Source organism: Zeus faber (assembly GCF_960531495.2).
Source record: "Zeus faber genome assembly, chromosome: 3".
Lineage (NCBI taxonomy): Eukaryota > Metazoa > Chordata > Actinopteri > Zeiformes > Zeidae > Zeus > Zeus faber.
The window spans coordinates 19087769-19105609 of NC_137190.1; the positions used below are offsets into that span (position 1 = coordinate 19087769).

Here is a 17841-nt window from a genome sequence, read left to right on the forward strand (position 1 = left end):
GAAGAAGAGCCACGCCGCCGGCCGGCGTCAGCGTTGTACCGTGTCGGGGGCGAATGGAAACATAAGCTCATGAAAAGTACTCGGCGTTACCATTAGCAACTGAGCCAGACGTAAAATAATACAAATGTGAAACAAATACACGGGGTTATAAACAAGAAAGGCTTTTCGAGGTGGATTTATAGTATTATTATTGTTGTTTTTTTTAATCAACGGCTTTTCTCGTTTATTAACAGGGTTCGAGGGGTGAGGGTTGCAATAACATGGCGCGAGGGAGAGCGGTTCTGCACATTTGAGTTTCCGTTCGGGGACGACGAGCTCGCAGCAGATCAATAACGGCGGCGACGTCCCCCCCGTGGTCCGTGGAACGCGCCATTACAATAACAAACACCGCGGCTCTCCAGCGCCCCCATCACTCCGCCCGGGGAACGCGTCCGTCGCTATGACGTCACTCGCAGAGTTGTCATCATCATGGCGTCTTTAGGACTGAAGCTAGAGCTGCGATTTAGCTAGAAAATCCGTCGACAGTTTGTCAAACGAAATGGGGGAAAATGCAAACGTGCATCGAGCGGCTGAAATGAGTTCTTTGTGCGCTACGATCGGAGCGGAGCCGGGCGAGGCTCCGGCTGTCGGGGGACCGAACGACAGATGCAAGAAGAGTGAGCCTCCGCTCGGTACTTTGGGGAGCGTTAGTTGCAATAATGGCACCGTAAATGTCACTCCCAGGGCGGGGAAAACACAAGCAACGGACACGGAGGAGCCCGAGGCGGGTGGACCGTGCCCGGAGGCGAAAGAGCGGGTCAGCAACGGGATGGGACCGGACTCGGTACTGGGTCCGGGAGCCACGGAGGAGGAGGAAGGAGGCTCCTCAAAGTTAGTCCACCACGACCAGGGGGGTCCGGCCTCGCCTCCCACGCACGACCCGGCTGCGGGGAACGCGCGCGCGGCGGCCGACGCTCCCGGTTGTTCCCGAGTCAAAGAAGCGCAGACCAAGCCCGTCAAGCCCACGGAGCTGTGCCCGGCCAGAGGCGGGGACACGTCGGCGCTCTCCCGCGACGACCCCACCACCTCCGAGGGACCCCCGAGCGGGAGCGACCCCGGGGGAGACTCCCTGGGGTCCTTCTCCAACATCAACTCCTGCCCCAGCTCGGACCCGAACAGCGAGGCGCTGGAGGAGGACCGGGGGCTGGCCTCGGCTCTGCGGGGCGGCGAGTACGGTGCCGATGAGACCAAGGTCTCGTCCTACGCCAAGGACCGGGGCGCAGGCCAGTCCATCTACCACATCAAGTGGATCAAGTGGAAGGAGGAGAACACACCCATCATCACCCAGAACGAGAACGGCCCCTGCCCGTTACTGGCCATTATGAACGTGCTCCTGCTGGCGTGGAAGGTACAGTCTCACTGGAAGTGAATATTGGTGTTCATCTGATTTCTGCTAAAATCCCAGAATTACACCTCAATCTATACTCGATAAACATCTTTGCTGCCAAATAATAGTGAAGTATTTCACAACTCCCTACTTGTCTCCCTGTCACACGTATCAGCTCTATAATCATAATATTAATACAAATATTATACATTGCTACAGGGTCTTATTGTTATTTTTTAGCTTCATTGTATATTGCTGTTTTATATATTCTTTAGTTCATTTTAGGTTTATTGTGTGTTGTCAAAATTTGTCAAAATATCTTGTTGATTTTTAAGTACTGTATATTGCATATCTATAATAAATCATTCGGGAGTGGTTGTTATAAAAGGAGCTGCGTAAAGTGCCCCTGCTTTGCTGACCAACTCACTTTGACAATGAGTGAACGATCAATTTATATATTTATAAGGATATGCATTCAATTATAAGCACGCGTGAGCAGTTATATTTCAATTGCTAATGGTTTGCGAATGCTTAGTAAGCACTAAGATTGACCCATGAACAGCACGGACAGATTCCTGGTACACTGTCATTCCTTCGTTCACCCTTCCCTACATTGATTTCTTTGAAGAATAAAAACATTTGTTCGTGTCCTGCAGGTTAAGATGCCTCCGATGATGGAAATTATAACTGCTGAGCAACTAATGGAGTATCTTGGTAGGTATTTTCGTGCTCAAAGCTTGCGTCGCTTATCACGCGTCCAAACGATACAGCGCTGGATCTCACCCATCCCTGCTTGGCTTTGGCTCTTGTGCTTTTCTCAATGATTCTTTACGACCAACAAAGTGTCGTCCCTTCCACTCTCTCATGGTTATTGTATGCCTTTTTTTTTTTTTTTTAACATGTGTTTACTTCATTTAGGTGTTAGATTAGAGCCAAAGCTTTGTCACGCCATGCATTCTCACGAGAAAATGTTACTTGGCTGGAACGCTCTTTGAGGGGTAAGGCGGAGCTACGTGCCCTAGTCTTGATAGTATAGTCTGAAGTCAACAGGGGACACAATCCATGCTTCTCCCAGGGAAATAGGAGCCATCTCCTTGTGTAGCGTACTATGCCTCCTACCTCGTTGTGTAACTGGAATGTTTATTCAATGTCAAAGAGGAGTTTCTGATTACCAAAGTGGTTCTCAGCTCAGCTGGATTTCCTTGACTTAAGTATTACATACTGTACTTCAACATTCTGAAGCACGAGTGGATTGTGCCATCACAGGAGAGCATGGCGTCTTTAAAAGTAGATTTCCCTTCAAGATGAGATTTCCCTTCGGTTTTACTGGTTAATTTAGGAACGTTGACAATCTAGGCTCAGAGAGCACACTCACGTCATACGAAAAAAAAAAAAACTAAAACAGAGTACACTGTTGCTTTTGTGTTTATTTCTGAGTGAGATTGATCAGAGTTAAATTACTGAGTCTATGTCAGTTGCTTCGCCACCCACAACCCCCACGTCTACCGTTTCCTAAAGTGCCTAAAGGTAAACCCAAAGTCACACCTGCTGAGCGCAATGTTCTGGAACTGCAATTTTTAATGGAAAAGTTAGGCGTGAGTGACAATTTATTTTGTACACAGGGCTATGTTGTGATACTCATTGTCTACCTGTAGAGACAGTATATATCAAAATGTAGAATTGTGTTTTATCTGAAAATTAATGTTTGCAAAATTTGAATTTAACACTCTATGCAGACTAAGACTTTTTTTTTCTTGCTCCTCCTATTTGGATCCATGTCATATAAATAATTTTCATACAGTTCATTCCCACAAACTGAGAATACATTGACTATTCATTGATGCGGCCAAGCCCCAAAACCACATTCAAAGAAGGTTTGCATTGTTTGAGTTGTGTCCGATGCCGGTCGTGCCTCATATACTGTTCCAACAAAGACTGATAAATGTGATGTAAAATGAAGACCTGCTGGTCAGTGTTGTACAGTGGTGACATATCATGAAACCAAAAAACCAAAGACCCAACCGGGAAAACCAGAGATTAGTGAGACAGCTGTGAATTCGGGAAGAGGTTTCTTTCTCCTGATCCGTGTGTAGAAGTCCAGTGGAACTGTCCGGCCCTTTGCTGGCTGCTTTCTACACAAACGCGTGGATTTTAGTTTATTACTTCATATGAACAGTCGATTTTGTTTACACAACACAATGCCGGCCCACGACTGGGAACTTGTTTTTCATGGCAAGATACTCAAAATTAACTTAGTGTCGTTAAGTCGGCCGGAAGGCTTCGTTCTGCATGTCTGCTCTTCATTCAATTTATTAAACAAACATTTTCTTCAGACTTACTATGTAATATAGACTACACTGTAATCTATATATTTTTATCTTCTGTATCCATCCCATATAATCTACCAAATATCACTTGCCTCTGTCCCCAAAAAAATCATTCAATCAGAATTTAGTTGGTCACAATTTAAAGGTTTACAAGTTCTTTTTTTTCTCGTTATCATAATATTCAAACTTATTAGAGTATTGTTATATATTTTTCTTCATGCTTTTTGTAGTTATGTGTGTAAAGCACGAAGAACTCTGTTTCCAATAAAAATGTAGAATTTTTAATAAATAATATTGAATTACCAGATCTTATAAGGTTCAGCCCAATGGTTTAGCAGGGGAACACGGTGGCGATGGTGGAAAATAAGAAGTGCCTACTGGGACGGGCAATATGATGCTTGACCTTTTATTGGTGCTGATGTTTCCCGCTCACATTGCGAGAGAGGTACATCAAGTACATGTTGTTATGTCACGCCACCTATATTTGTTTTGAAGTGTATTTATTAGTGTTAATATCCATATTGCAAATTCTTTACAATACTATATTTTTCATTTCGCGGGAGACCCGAACTAATTGAAAGGCACAAACTAATGGTCTCCGCCACTACAGTGATCCTGCGGGCCTTTTGTCTTTGCCGGGTTGACAGAGTGTTAAGGCCCAATCCTTCCGTCAAAGACCCAGGCCGACCCCAAATGTTCGGGGTCGTCCTTTCTAGGGAAACAGCTGGCTGGCCTTTTAAATCGCCACTGAGCCACATTCACCGGGGATTAAAAACATCTCAAAACATCTGCCATCGGTGTTATCATTTTCCGTACATATGCTCAATTTGACAGGCTTTTTTTATAATCTTGGGATTATTCAAATGAGAGGATTGTGACTATTTTATCGAACCCGTCGATCCACATATCTACCTTGTGTCTTGTGTTTCTTTAGCTACTTCCCTCCTTCTCACAAACTCTTGTCATTCTTCCCCTCTGCAGGAGACTACATCCTCGACACCAAACCTAAAGAGATCTCTGAGGCACAGCGGCTAAACTACGAGCAGGTAAGGAAAGCCGTGTGGTGATTATGGTGGAAGATTACCAAACTGGAACATTATATATTTGATACCGTATTGGTAAACTACTGAAGCCTCGTGAGAAATGTGGAAGTAAAATAAATAAATAAATAAATAAATAATTCACCACGCCTCGTACCTCAGCTTGCCATCTAGTTTCGGCTGTTATTACCACAAATATTTTGTGATGTGAGGAAACCAGATACTGGCGTTCCACACACACACACACAACACTGCATTTGCACAAAAAACCCGTGCCAGTGGGTTCACACAACATTTACATTGAGATTGCAGAGAGGCTCAGAGCGTGTTATACAATACAGAAACGAGCGTCGGCTTAACTGTCCCTGTATTAAACTTCACGTGAAGCCGCAGCTCGTAGTTCTCTCACTCTTATGTAGAGGTTACATAAGAGGCCCAGAGAACAACAAGGGTCAGGGGGTGTCAGATCATGTTGTTTCGCATGGCTATGGATGCTCAGGGATGCATGGTCGCCTCCAGCTCCGGGCGAGCACTTGGGCTGGATGTGTTACTCACATGGCACGAGGGCTTTCCGCTCCTCCCCGGTGTGTCCGGGCCCGCGTCCCGTAGCCGGGGCCACTTCCACCCCACCACACTCCCACCTTGGCAGGGAGCGCCGCACATCTGTGAAGGATTTCAACGTACGCTCATTTAGAGAGGGGAGAGATAATGAGCGGTCTCTTCTTAGAGCGCTCGTTTGGCTAAATTTAAGTTGGAGCTGAAATACTCTGGTTTCTCTTAGTGAGGGAGTGGTTAACGTTCAGGTTGCATAGCAATTATGGCGGCGTGATCCCGGACAGTAGCCGTGCGCACAGAGCTCTTTGGCGTGCGTGTGTGTGCGTGCGTGTGTGTGCGTGCGTGTGTGTGCGCACACGCGTGCGCCTTTGGTAGTGGTGTACATGGCCTTGAGATGTGAGTTGGGAGTTCAGGTAGAACAGAGACTCCTCTATGGTAATGTGTGTGTCTTGTCAACAAAAGTAATCTGATCCAAGGTGCTTCTTTCCAATCCTTTTGTCTTTTTTGGGGGGTGGGGGGTCTGGGACCAATTCTTAACCCGTGCTGGCCAGATTTTGACGAGAGCTGTGCAAAATCCATAATAGAGAGGCCTAGTTCTATTAATACATTTATCTTCAAAACATCATCCGTCACAAGAAAACATGAGGATTAAAATAGCGACCGAGTACTGTACATGTTCTCTGGTTGTTGTTAAATATTGACTCAGAGGAGCTGTAAATGTGGTGTGGCTGTTTTTCTGCTTTTCTCTCGACGGATATACAATTTGGGGGAAAAGTCGTCTCGAGCTGTACGGGCTCGTTCGTCCACCGTCACGGGGTTTAATTGTTCAAATAAATGGTTCGTCATGTGCAAGATGAGATCCATGTTTTGTTGTTGACTCATTCTGATTGGCTGGAATGAAGCAGGTGATATTTTCACCCTGTATCAGACGAGTTCACAAACATATATATATATATATATATATATATATATATATATATATATATATATATATATATACACACATACACACACACACACACACACAAAAGTTCAACTGGTTCTGTGTTTGTCCAGGTGTACTACTACAATGGCATGTGCAGGTTTACAGGTTGACTCATTTACATACTTTGCTCCCATATCACAGGAAAATAACCTTCATCTAAAACCTGAACTCTCCTGTGTGATGTGGGAACTTGCACTATTTATGATGAAAAGAGAAAAAGCCTCTGTCCACCTGTCGCAGGTCTCAGATGAAGATTTTATTTCCTGTAATCTGTGAACAAAGTATGTATGTACAAAGTATGTACGAGGGTTCCGTTTAAATACAAATTGGGCCATGTGCATGTTCACACAAGGGCGTGTAAATGTAGAAAAATGCTACGGAAGCCCCTTTGCTGCCATGTACTGACTAAATATGGAATAGAATGGAACAAAACAGGGATGTGATGCTAATCAGTACAGTAAGTGTACAGCAGCACATCTGCTTCAGTATGACTCCAACCTTCTCCTGCCCCCACAAGTAAAGAGCTCTGCTTCATAGCACCAGCTTTGTTCGTCCTCCGATCCGTACAGAACGCGGCTTTTGAAATGTTTTTTTACAGTCCCGCCTTCCATTCTCGTACCACACGAGTCGCACAGCTCGAGATAAATATTTTATTGCAGCGTAATAAAAAAAAATAAAAAAAACGCCTTTCAACATGGACGCATAAAAGCTTATCAAGGGAAAATATTTTTAGTGACGCCGACAGTTCAAGCGATCGGCCTCAGCTGTAAGACTGTGTGCTCTTAGAGCACACACCTGACCAGCTGGGGGTGGGGGGGGGGGGGGGTGTGTGTGTGTGTGTGTGTGTGTGTGTGTGTGTGTGTGTGTTTGTGTGTGTGTGTGTCTCTCTCTCTCTCTCTCTCTCTCTGTCTCTGTACATAAGCATGTATGTGCACATTATGTAAACAAATGCATACCGACATGTTACACAGAGACATTATTCTCTTCTAGTATTTTGGCTTTTTGGCTGTGATGTGTACTCCTAAACTTTCAATGTTTATTGATTGAGGTTATTTGTAAAAAGTATAAGCTTCTATCCAAGTGGCTCCATCTCCAGGACTTTAGCTTGTCACGCCTGCGGTGCTTTGTCTCAAAGTGGAGTTGATGCAGATAATTGCCTCGATGCAGATAAACGTTGTTCTGATTGCCTCAAGGTAGTTAAAATCGCGCTTCCAACGACATGTCAGGCGATACAGAGAATCCAAGGCAGTCTCATAACACACTGGTGAAATAGTCCATTTAGTATGAAATCTCACCGAGATGCGCAAGATATTTAACAGAAGATACGGTGCACTTCATGGTGCCACAAGCCTATTTCGATTTAAATTTTCCATTTTATTTTCATTAGCTTTTCCGCACATTGCTAAACCAATGTTTCAGTTTGTCAAAGCTTTTTAACAAAAAAAAAGACAAACATGACATTAAGTGTTATTATTAAGTGTTATTTCTCCATTGAGTGGAATGTGTTTTTTATTTATTTATTTTTTGTTTTGTTTCCCAGAACATGAGCGACGCCATGGCCGTGCTGCACAAGCTGCAGACAGGACTGGATGTGAACGTGAAGTTCACGGGCGTCAGGGTCTTTGAGTACACCCCGGAGTGCATCGTCTTCGACCTGCTGGACATCCCCCTGTACCACGGCTGGCTGGTGGACCCCCAGGTGAGACGGACCCCTCTCACCCCCCACGCCCCCCGGGGCGCTCTGCTCATTAGTCACTGCCCTTGGATTCTGCGCCGGTGCGTTTTTACCTCCCTTCACTTCCCATTCTCGTCGAATTAACCTCAGCGTCGTGCTTCTCATACATTCTGAGACTTAGTTTCGCGACATTTCTTGAATAATTGATTGAAAAGAAGTGGAATTGTGTCCTCTAACTGGCTTTATTTCTTTTCTTTTTTCCCTACAGAGAATACATTGTAGCTCATTTATTCTGTACATTTAAAGATTTAAAGATCTTAAAAGATGTCTGAGAACCAAGAATATATGACTTATTTTCTACTCGGTGTGTTTTCAGATGCAGGACATTGTGAAGGCCGTAGGTAACTGCAGCTACAACCAACTGGTGGAGAAGATCATCTCCTGTAAACAGTCTGAGAGCAGCGAGCTGGCAGGAGAAGGTGAGAGCTGCTGTTTTCTCTGCACTTACTCTGTTTGACTTTGACTTTTGTATTACTTTGCACTCGGGGTGCTGTTAGCTCTGCCTGGCTGTCGTATGGATCTAAATATGAAAAAAAAAAAACAAGCCTGGAAACTCAAAATATTGTATATCAGAGTACAAATGCAAATAAATAAATAAATAGATTTAAAAAAAAAAAAAAAATAAAAAAATTATTTATATATATATATATATATATATATATATATATATATATATATATATATATATATATATATATATATATAATTATTATTTCTTTTTTCTAAACATCTTTCAAAGTGTTATATTATTTACAAACTTTGTTCCCCCCTCCCCTCACCCCTCCCACGGGTGGGAGGGGTGAGGGAGCCCTGGGGTCAGTTTGGGGTCAAGAAAGAGGAGGGGCCGTGTTTACAATGTGGTTGTAGTTCCTCCAGCTTCCTTTAGGGCTGCATTTTACTGATCGCTCCTTTAATTTTTATATCCGTTTGTTCCTGCTTTTTTTGTGAGGCAGCTGTACTGTATATGATATACACCAATCAGCCACAACATTAAAACCAGTGACAGGTGAAGTGAATAATATTGCTCATCTAGTTCCAATGGCACCTGTCAAGGGATGGGATATATTAGGCAGCAAGTGAACAGTCAGTTCTTGAAGTTGATGTGTTGGAAGCAGGAAAAATGGACTTAAGGATATGAGCGACTTAGACAAGCGTCAAATTGTGATGGCTAGATGACTTGGTCAGAGCATCTCCAAAATGGCAGGTCTTGTGGGGTGTTCTTGGTATGCAGTGGTTAGTACCTACAAAAAGTGGTCCAAGATAGGACAAAAGGTGAACCGGCAACAGGGTCATGGGCACCCATGTGCTCATTGATACGTGTGGGGTGTGAAGTCAAGCCCATCTGGTCTGATTCCACAGAAGAGCTACTGTAGCACAAATTGCTCTGAAAGTAAATGCTGCTATGATAGAAAGGTGTCAGAACACACAGTGCATCACAGTTTGCGGTGTATGGAGCTGCGTAGCTGCAGACCGGAGTGTCCATGCTGACCCCTGTCCACCACCAAAAGCGCCTACAGTGGGCATGTGAGCGTCAGAACTGGACCATGGAGCAATGGAAGAAGGTGGTCTGGTCTGATGAATCGCGTTTTCTTCTACATCACGTGGACGGCCAGGGTTCGGGTCCGATTCCATAAAGCATCTGTGGGATGTTCTGGAACAACAAGCCTGATCCATGGGGGCCCCACCTCACAACTCCCAGGACTTAAAGGATCTGCTGCTCACGTCTTGGTGCCAGATACCAGGTGCCAGGAGAGCTACACAATATTAGTGGTTATTGGTGGTGGTTTTAATTTTGTGGCTGATCTGTGTATATGCTGTATCAAGATGTTATAGTAAAGCACATGCATTATTATTGATCTATTGCATGACGTTCATCCAGCCTACATCTAAAGGTTATACATTGCTATTAAACAGAAGCTGCTTCCACCAGACTCACTAGCAGTGAACTTTTCTTAACCGGGAGCCTTTCAAAGCTGATGATGTCCACGATAAGATCTAGCATACTTTGTATTTGTGTTTCCTTATCCGATTGACCTTTTGTTTTTGAAAACATTATTGTCATAATTTGACTATTCATTTGTAGAGTAGATCAACCTTCCTTTTGCTTTCAAACTTTACGCCACCCTTGTTCAGAGCTTTGAGGTCGAGCTCAGAGCTGCTTAAAACTCTCATTTCCATTTAACGTGGTGGACCAAGATAAGCTGCTCTGTTTTGTGCTGTTCAGTAAAAACATTGCGTTCCAATTTGCCGCAACCGCGTCTTTGCAGCTCGTGCGAGCCGCGTTGGGTTGTTGACGACAACACCACCCGTTCATTGTTTTCCGTTCTCCATGTGACTCTTTGACGCGCCGCGCTCACCTCTCGTTCTCTCCCTGTCTTGGGCGCGGTCCTGTCCCCCCCCCCAGGCATCGTGGCAGAGCAGTTTCTGAACAGCACCGCCACGCAGCTGACGTACCATGGCCTGTGCGAGCTCACGTCCACCGTGCAGGAGGGGGAGCTCTGCGTCTTCTTCAGGAACAACCACTTCAGCACCATGATCAAATACAAGGTGAACGCCGAATGTAGCCGCCACGCCAAATGAACCCCGCCCCCCTCCCCCCTCCCCGTGTGGCAAAATCGGGTTCTCGGCTTGCTGCGACACTGGGTTTGCCATCTCAAATACATCGCGCGAGTAGATGTTTCACAGACTTCGACAGGAAATAAGCTTTCCCTTACAAATTCTTGAACTTTACAAGGAGGATTCACTCCAGTGTCTTAATTTAATGAAAATACTCATAATATGATGGGTTTTTTTCACAAAGCGCTGTCGAGCTCCATCTGCTCTCTGTATTACCACGGGCGGGTCTGGGAGTGGGGTCATAAGAGCAGCACCTCTGCTGCGAACAGAGATTCTGGACCTTTTTAATGATTCGAGGACTAAAACAATTTGCCGCTTTGAAGAGGAATAGATCCGAGCGGATTGGTGAATCTTTGAAGGTGTTTTTTGTTCGCAGACTCTCTGGGGGTCTCTACGGGTTTCGTGCTGTTATCGCTGTAACCTTTCCTGTTATCTGGAGAACAGGAAGCGGTGTATTTTGAATAATAGAGTACGCTTGCCAACCTAAAGCCTGAAGTTATCATGGAGCCGGTTGAATTGGCAGCCCTTAACTTACGAACACACATTTAGACAATCAAACAAGTCTTTACTGGACACACACACACACACACACACACACACACACACTCGAAACACTCAAGTATGGACAAGCAAATAAATATGTCGCCGATTTTAAAGTTTGTGTGTCTGTGTGTGCGTGCCCCAGGGCCAGCTGTACCTTCTGGTGACGGACCAGGGTTTCCTGACGGAGGAGAAGGTCGTGTGGGAGAGCCTCCACAACGTTGACGGGGACGGAAACTTCTGCGACTCGGAGTTCCGATTGCGACCTCCGTCCGATCCAGAGACGGTATACCGCGGGCAGCAGGACCAGATCGACCAAGTGAGAACAGTGCAGTGGGTTTGTAGCCTTCACATCGGGGATCCTGAATGGTCGCCTCTAGAGGCACATACTGTTTAAATGTGGTGGCTTTTGTACCGTTACATGACTTATACAGCGAGCCATTGAAGTGGATTCTCCATCTTGCACTTAATCTTCGACTGTTATTGCCGTAGAGTATTTGACCTAGAATCCCCTATTTAAAAACTGGGAATGTATATACTATGGCTTTTTTTGTGATTAATAACTGCTTACAAGCTTTGTGTCTTGCTCCTTAGCATTACCCTTATTTTAGCACGGCAAAATACACATCAAATAAACAATAGTTTAATACAAAAAATTGTGTCCGGCAATACGAGTGATTATCAAAATGTACTGTACATACTTGTTTATTTTAGACAACAGAAGTGGAAGCGGGGAATTAAAGCCACCTAACTTTCCGAATTGACCATTTTGTAAGTGCACACAAGCTGTTTCAACACGTGCCCCACTTATAAAAAAAAAAAAAATTTAAAACGCTTCAAAGCTGTCCCTGACCAGAACCCAACAAAAACCAAGAGGGTTCCACGAAAATCATTAGTAAAGAGCGGTTTCCAGAGCTCCCCTCATCCGAATGGAAAAGCCATTTGGGACGACAAAATTGTTGAGGACAGACCCTAAATAATATATGTGTTGGAGACGCCCCCCTTTTCCGGCATCACACACACACACACACACACACACACACACACACACACACACACACACACACACACACACACACGCACACACGCACACACGCACACACGCGCGCGCACAAGCTGCTGCCCATCCCTGTGTACATGTGTAAAGTCCTGATGAGAACATCACTAGGAACGTTTTGCCTCCTCCGTGCTGTTCGCTGCACAGCTGCCTCTTTTCAACGGGCCTCTTCAATAATGCATTGTGTTTCACTCTCTGAGGCATTATCGTAGTTTCACAGCTGTCCGCTCACGGCTGGACCGTTTGGACCGAGTGCAGCGCCGGGCCGACATGGCGTTGTTATTTTTCCTGCCTACAACGTGCACACCTACTAAAAAAAAACTAAAAAAAACACACAAAAAAAACCCCCACATCAATTAGTTCTCCATTATTATATTTACATGCAATCCAACATGTCACACCTACCAATACCCTAACCCTTTCAAAGACACCATTTTGAGACCAGATCCCCCACATCAACTCAACTTCAGATTCTAAGACTGAACTTTAAAGGTTGTTATTTGCATGATCTTCACCGCTTCCGACCGCAAAAAAAAACAAAAACACGGCAGTTTGCCTGGGGAAGGGTATTGTGAGGAGGAGATCCGAGCGCGCTCCGCTGGAGGAGGTGGCTGGTGTTCAAAAAAGGCAATCTGCCCTGCGATCTTGTTTTGGAAACAAAAGAAAACGGAAAGCAAAGACATGTTCGACAGTCGTCAGGATTTCGGCAAGAATGGAAAATCTTACTATGACCTAAAATGATGGGTTTTTTTTGGAGGGCGGGGAACTGGGTAATTGTTATCTACAGGACAGTTAAAGGAGAATATGGTGAAGCTGATGAAGCTAATGGGAGAGCTTTCCCCAACATTGCAGTCAAGCACAAAATGTGACAATCTTCCTGTGTGCGTGCGTGCGTGTGTACGTGTGTGTGTATGTGTGCGTGCGCGTGCCTTATCAGGACTATCTGATGGCGTTGTCGCTGCAGCAGGAGCAGCAGAGTCAGGACCTCCAGTGGGAGCAGCTTCCAGAGGGAATCAGCGACCTGGAGCTGGCCAAGAAGCTCCAGGAGGAGGAGGACCGCCGCGCCTCCCAGTACTACCAGGAGCAGGAGCAGGAGCAAGCTGCTGCACAGGTGGGAGTAGGTCCTGGTGGGGAGGGGGATTTTTGGGAGGATACGATGCGTATCACGATGCCGGTGCCGCGGTTCAGTAGATCTGTAACTAAAAGAATAACTTAGTGGACTGACTCGATAAAAAAAAAATTCAATTACATTCATCGACCTTAAATTAAATATCAATATACTGTTTAATTATTGAATTAATATTGATCTGATATTTATCCGTCACAAAGTCTCGGGATACTTTGTTACAGGGATTTCAGAGGAGGAGGTGTAGAGCAGGACTAACAAAACAAATGTGGTAAATTTTGACAAATGCACCAATTCTTGTCACTATTTCAATGCCATGGTCAACATGAACATGAACACGAACATGGTGCCAAAGAAATAAATGCAACATTTGAGGGAGTCGTACAATCCAAGAAGAAGTGCTCCACAAAGGAGGGAAATGACAACACGCTTGTCCAATGTCAAATTAGCCGTCAGTGTCTTTTACCCGATACTACAAAGTCAGATGAAGGATTTAACACTGTGTCTGATTCCAACCAGTGTGCGAGGAGCGCAAGTGACCGACGTTTCCACTACACTTCAATTGTATATTATTATACGTCAATTTTGAAATCACATTGCGCGCTTCGGACTTTAGGAGATCCCACACTAGATGTCCACACCGGAAAATGCCAATGAATGTCTCGGATGAATGTTTGTAAACTGTGTAAACCGACAGGATGTGTGTGTGTGCGTGTGCGTGCTTATGCCTGTGCGCGCTTATGCGTTGGCCCAGCAGGGTCAGCTGGAGCCCGCCGGGGGGGCCGAGGCGGACCGGGGGCCCGGTGGAGCTGCCGGGCCAGGACCCGGGACCGGAGCGGAGGCGGCAGCTGGGTCCGTGTCCAGCCCAGGGAAACAGTCGTCTTCTGGAGAGCGCAAACCCAAGAAAGAAGCGAAAGATAAAGACAAATGTGTAATTTTGTAACACTTTGTGTGTGTGTGTGTGTGTGTGTGTGTGTGTGTGTGTGTGTGTGTGTGTGTGTGTGTGTGTGTGTGTGTGTGTGTGTGTGTGTGTGTGTGTGTGTGTGTGTGTGTGTGTGTGTATTTGCTTAGCTGTGAGAAAGGGGACAGCATTTGTTTCTGCACAGAACTGACACACAACACGCAGCCCTCACGCGGGGACGCGGGCGGATGGGGGAGGTTGGGGGAGGGGGCGGAGTGTGGGACGGAGAGAGCGACGACACTAACGGAGGATCCGACGTTTCCAAACCACTGGTGCCTGCTGTCCTCCACCCTCAGTGGACCCTGGAGACCAGAGGAGGGGACACTTTGATAACTACCACTTAACCTTTCATATAACGCCGGCCAAACGTTGCTCTAAGGGCGTCCCGCCGTACGCCACGTGTGTGACGCGGCGGTGGAGCTAACATGTAGGGTGGTGTATTTTATAGCAAAAAGACTCCTGCGGAAGCAAATCGTCGCCCCCCCCCCCCCCCCCCCCCCCCACTGCGTTTTTGCCAAGAGAAAAAAAAAATCCTGTCATTCACTTTTTTTCATTATTGCAGTTTATAAGCTAATTTTTGTATTGATATTTACACAGCGTATACAAATATACCTGATTTTCTTTCTCTTTTTTTATTTTTCTTCATTTTTTTTTTCTTTCGGGTATTTCAGCGATGTAGAAGTCACCTGAAATTTCTGAAATCGCTCTTTTTTTTTTTTTTGGCTGTCACTCTGTCAAATTGGCTGTGGAATCGTCCGATGTTTCAAAAAAAAAAAAAAAAAAAAAACCAAAACACTTTGGCCATACTTGTTTATTATTATTCTTTTTTTTCCTTTTTCAAACCGAAGTAGCAACTACATGGTGTGACAAACTTTACAAACCCTCTGCTTTTTGTTTTTATTTATGCATCCGTAGGGCGGGGCGCTTCAGCGAATTCAAAGGGATTTCATTTTTGGGGACGCCGTATAACGTGGCGCCCGAATTCCTGTCGGGCTGTTTCACGCCGGGCGTCCCCGTCTAGCCGTGTCCGACCCTCCCCCCTCTTCCGGTTTGCCTTACCACTGTTTGAATGTGCAGCCGTCTGTTCCCATGTTTATGTCACAATCCGTGCATGCGTCACATGTATCACCGGCTGAGCGTCGCCGATGCCGCTTAAAAATAAATAAATAAAACATTTGGACGAAAGCCAAAAAATAAAGTTAGTTTTAGTTTCTACGGCGACGCACGCGGGACGATTTTAAACGTTGTTCCCTTCGGGATACGAGCGTCCGTTTATTTTCTCAGCCTTCGTCAGACGTCAGTCCGTGAGACAATCGCACCGAACGGGGCCACAAAGCGTTTGACCTCGCCGCCGCCTCTGCCTCTGGAATGGGAAGCGTTTGTTTTTTTTTGTTTTTTTTGTTTTGTTTTTTGGTTTTCTGAACAGATGCGGTCGCACGCGTTACACAATTTGGCCGCGCGCCTCGCGTTTTCTCAGCCACGCTAACCGCTACGATGGTGTACGCGAGTGGGAGCCAGAGAGGCTTACTCAAGTTCTTACCTCGCTGATATAATCTTTGTGTGAGAGCCCGATTTCCGGCGGCCGGCAGCGAACACTTATTGCGCCGATCGTTTCATTTCTAGAGCGGCGGTGACCGCGCGCTCTACCCGCCGAGGCCGCCACCCTCCGGTCCGTTCTCACCGGATCGGGATTGATTGATCCCCGGTGCGTCGTCACCAAATGATTACATCGTGAGAACCAGGACTGGTCCCGAATGGACTCGTCCTCGGGTTTCGGGAAAACACAAATGAGAATCTTGGGTGCCGCCCTTTTCGACCCGTATTCCGTTTGCCACAACCGTCAAAGCTGGTAGTTGTTGCCGTAGTCTCGGCGTGGTTCTACTGCCTCCGGAGTTATTTTCTATCTTCACATTCCAGTTGAATGCCTTGACTCTCTTGTTTGTCAGATCAAAATATATCCAAGCGGGCCGGTTATTTCGGCTGCCGTTCGACGCTCCAGGATAAGCCCGGCGGCTAGACGAGTGTCTTTTTTTCCCCGCGGTGCGGAGGGGGCGGAGGTTTTTTTTTTTTCCCTTATCCTCGCAGGGTGAGCGGCTTGGGTTGGATCACGCCTTTCGACGCTCAACGGGATGTTAAGTGGGAAAGGAGGGTAAAATAACCTGTGCGAGACAATCCACGCAGCCCGTACGTACGCATCAGAGCTACCCTCAGGCCTTTCTGTGAAGACACACACCAGACACACACCAGACACACACCAGACACACCGACGGCGAGTGTCTTTTACAAACCCTGCGCGGCACCGGGGCCTGTTTTTCACTTTAGCAGCCACGGACACAAAGTGTGTGTGTGTGTGTGTGTGTGTGTGTGTGTGTGTGTGTGTGTGTGTGTGTGTGTGTGTGTGTGTGTGTGTGTGTGTGTGTGTGCGTGTGTGTGCGTGTGTGTGTGTGCGTGTGTGCGTGTGTGCGCGTGCCGGTCTGTGAGAAATCCGCATCGCTCTGGAGGTCAAAGGGCGCGTTCAGCCACTTTACACTATAACACTCGACACCCTTCTTGTAGGATTTTTATACTTTTTATGACAATGGGTTTCGCTGCTCTCCCCTCGTCCCGTCGCGACCTCGCGACACGTCGAGATAAACACAGGGGTCGAGAAAAACGCCACGCCGGTTACGCCAATTATCACACGAACCGCGCGTGGCGTGCTCCGTGCCGCGGCAGTTAACGGCAAAGAGGGGTAAAAAATTGTTTGGTTCCTCTGGTTTTTCCCTCCTGACTACCTACGAGATCACACACTACAGGAGAAGACGGCAGAAGGAAAAGGACCACAAATCAAACGTGTCATTGTCGGACAAAATACATTTCAAATGCATTTATTACAGTCTGCAGTAAAAAAAAAATGTTTTAACCCCACCCCTGCCCCGCCCCCCCTTTTAAAACGGCAATTAAAATGAAGATCACCAAATGGACTGGTAGTTTATGTCCGATCCCGCCCTGATGTCTCATATAGTCCCATTAGTGAACCCTGGGGGGTCAAACATTCCGAAGAATCGTGTGAATGTGTCGCTTACGGATTTTTTTTTTGGGTGGGGGGGGGGGGGGGGGGGGGTGAACACAGCAATGCATTCCACACATTTTTTCCATACTTTCAACTGTGCATTTGCTCGCTAGTCACGCTCATTAGATTTATGACCAGTACTTTGCTAGTTTTTTGCTGTAGTGAGTTTTATGTTCTGCCCATGTTCCGAAGACAAATTGATCATAAGGGTTTTTTTGTGTATTCAGTGTCTCAAGTGATTACTTGTATGCCTTGTAAAAGTGATTGTGGGGTAAATGCTGTAAATTATTAGTATTTTGACAAGGTGGTTTTTTTGAAAATGTAGTCCTTGTAATTGGTTTTGCACTTGCATTGATATGCACTTCTAAAAAGAGAACCAGAGACATACCTCATTTTATATAGAACAGAAATTGTGCAAGAGTGCTGATCTTCCTTGGGTACCTTGTCACAAGTGACAAACGGCCAAAAGAATCTCCCGACC

General features: G+C 45.9%; 1 protein-coding gene across 1 annotated transcript; it reads left to right on the plus strand.

Moving 5' to 3' along the window:
- Positions 1-467: 467 nt before the first annotated feature.
- On the plus strand, positions 468-14290 carry mindy2 (MINDY lysine 48 deubiquitinase 2; the record flags this gene model as incomplete). Its single annotated transcript, XM_079997202.1, has 9 exons — positions 468-1387; positions 2023-2080; positions 4675-4739; positions 7814-7972; positions 8325-8427; positions 10413-10555; positions 11310-11483; positions 13159-13332; positions 14105-14290. Exons 1-9 carry the CDS (start codon positions 539-541, stop codon positions 14288-14290), a joined length of 1911 nt encoding a protein of 636 aa, XP_079853328.1. The 5' UTR covers positions 468-538.
- Positions 14291-17841: the final 3551 nt, after the last annotated feature.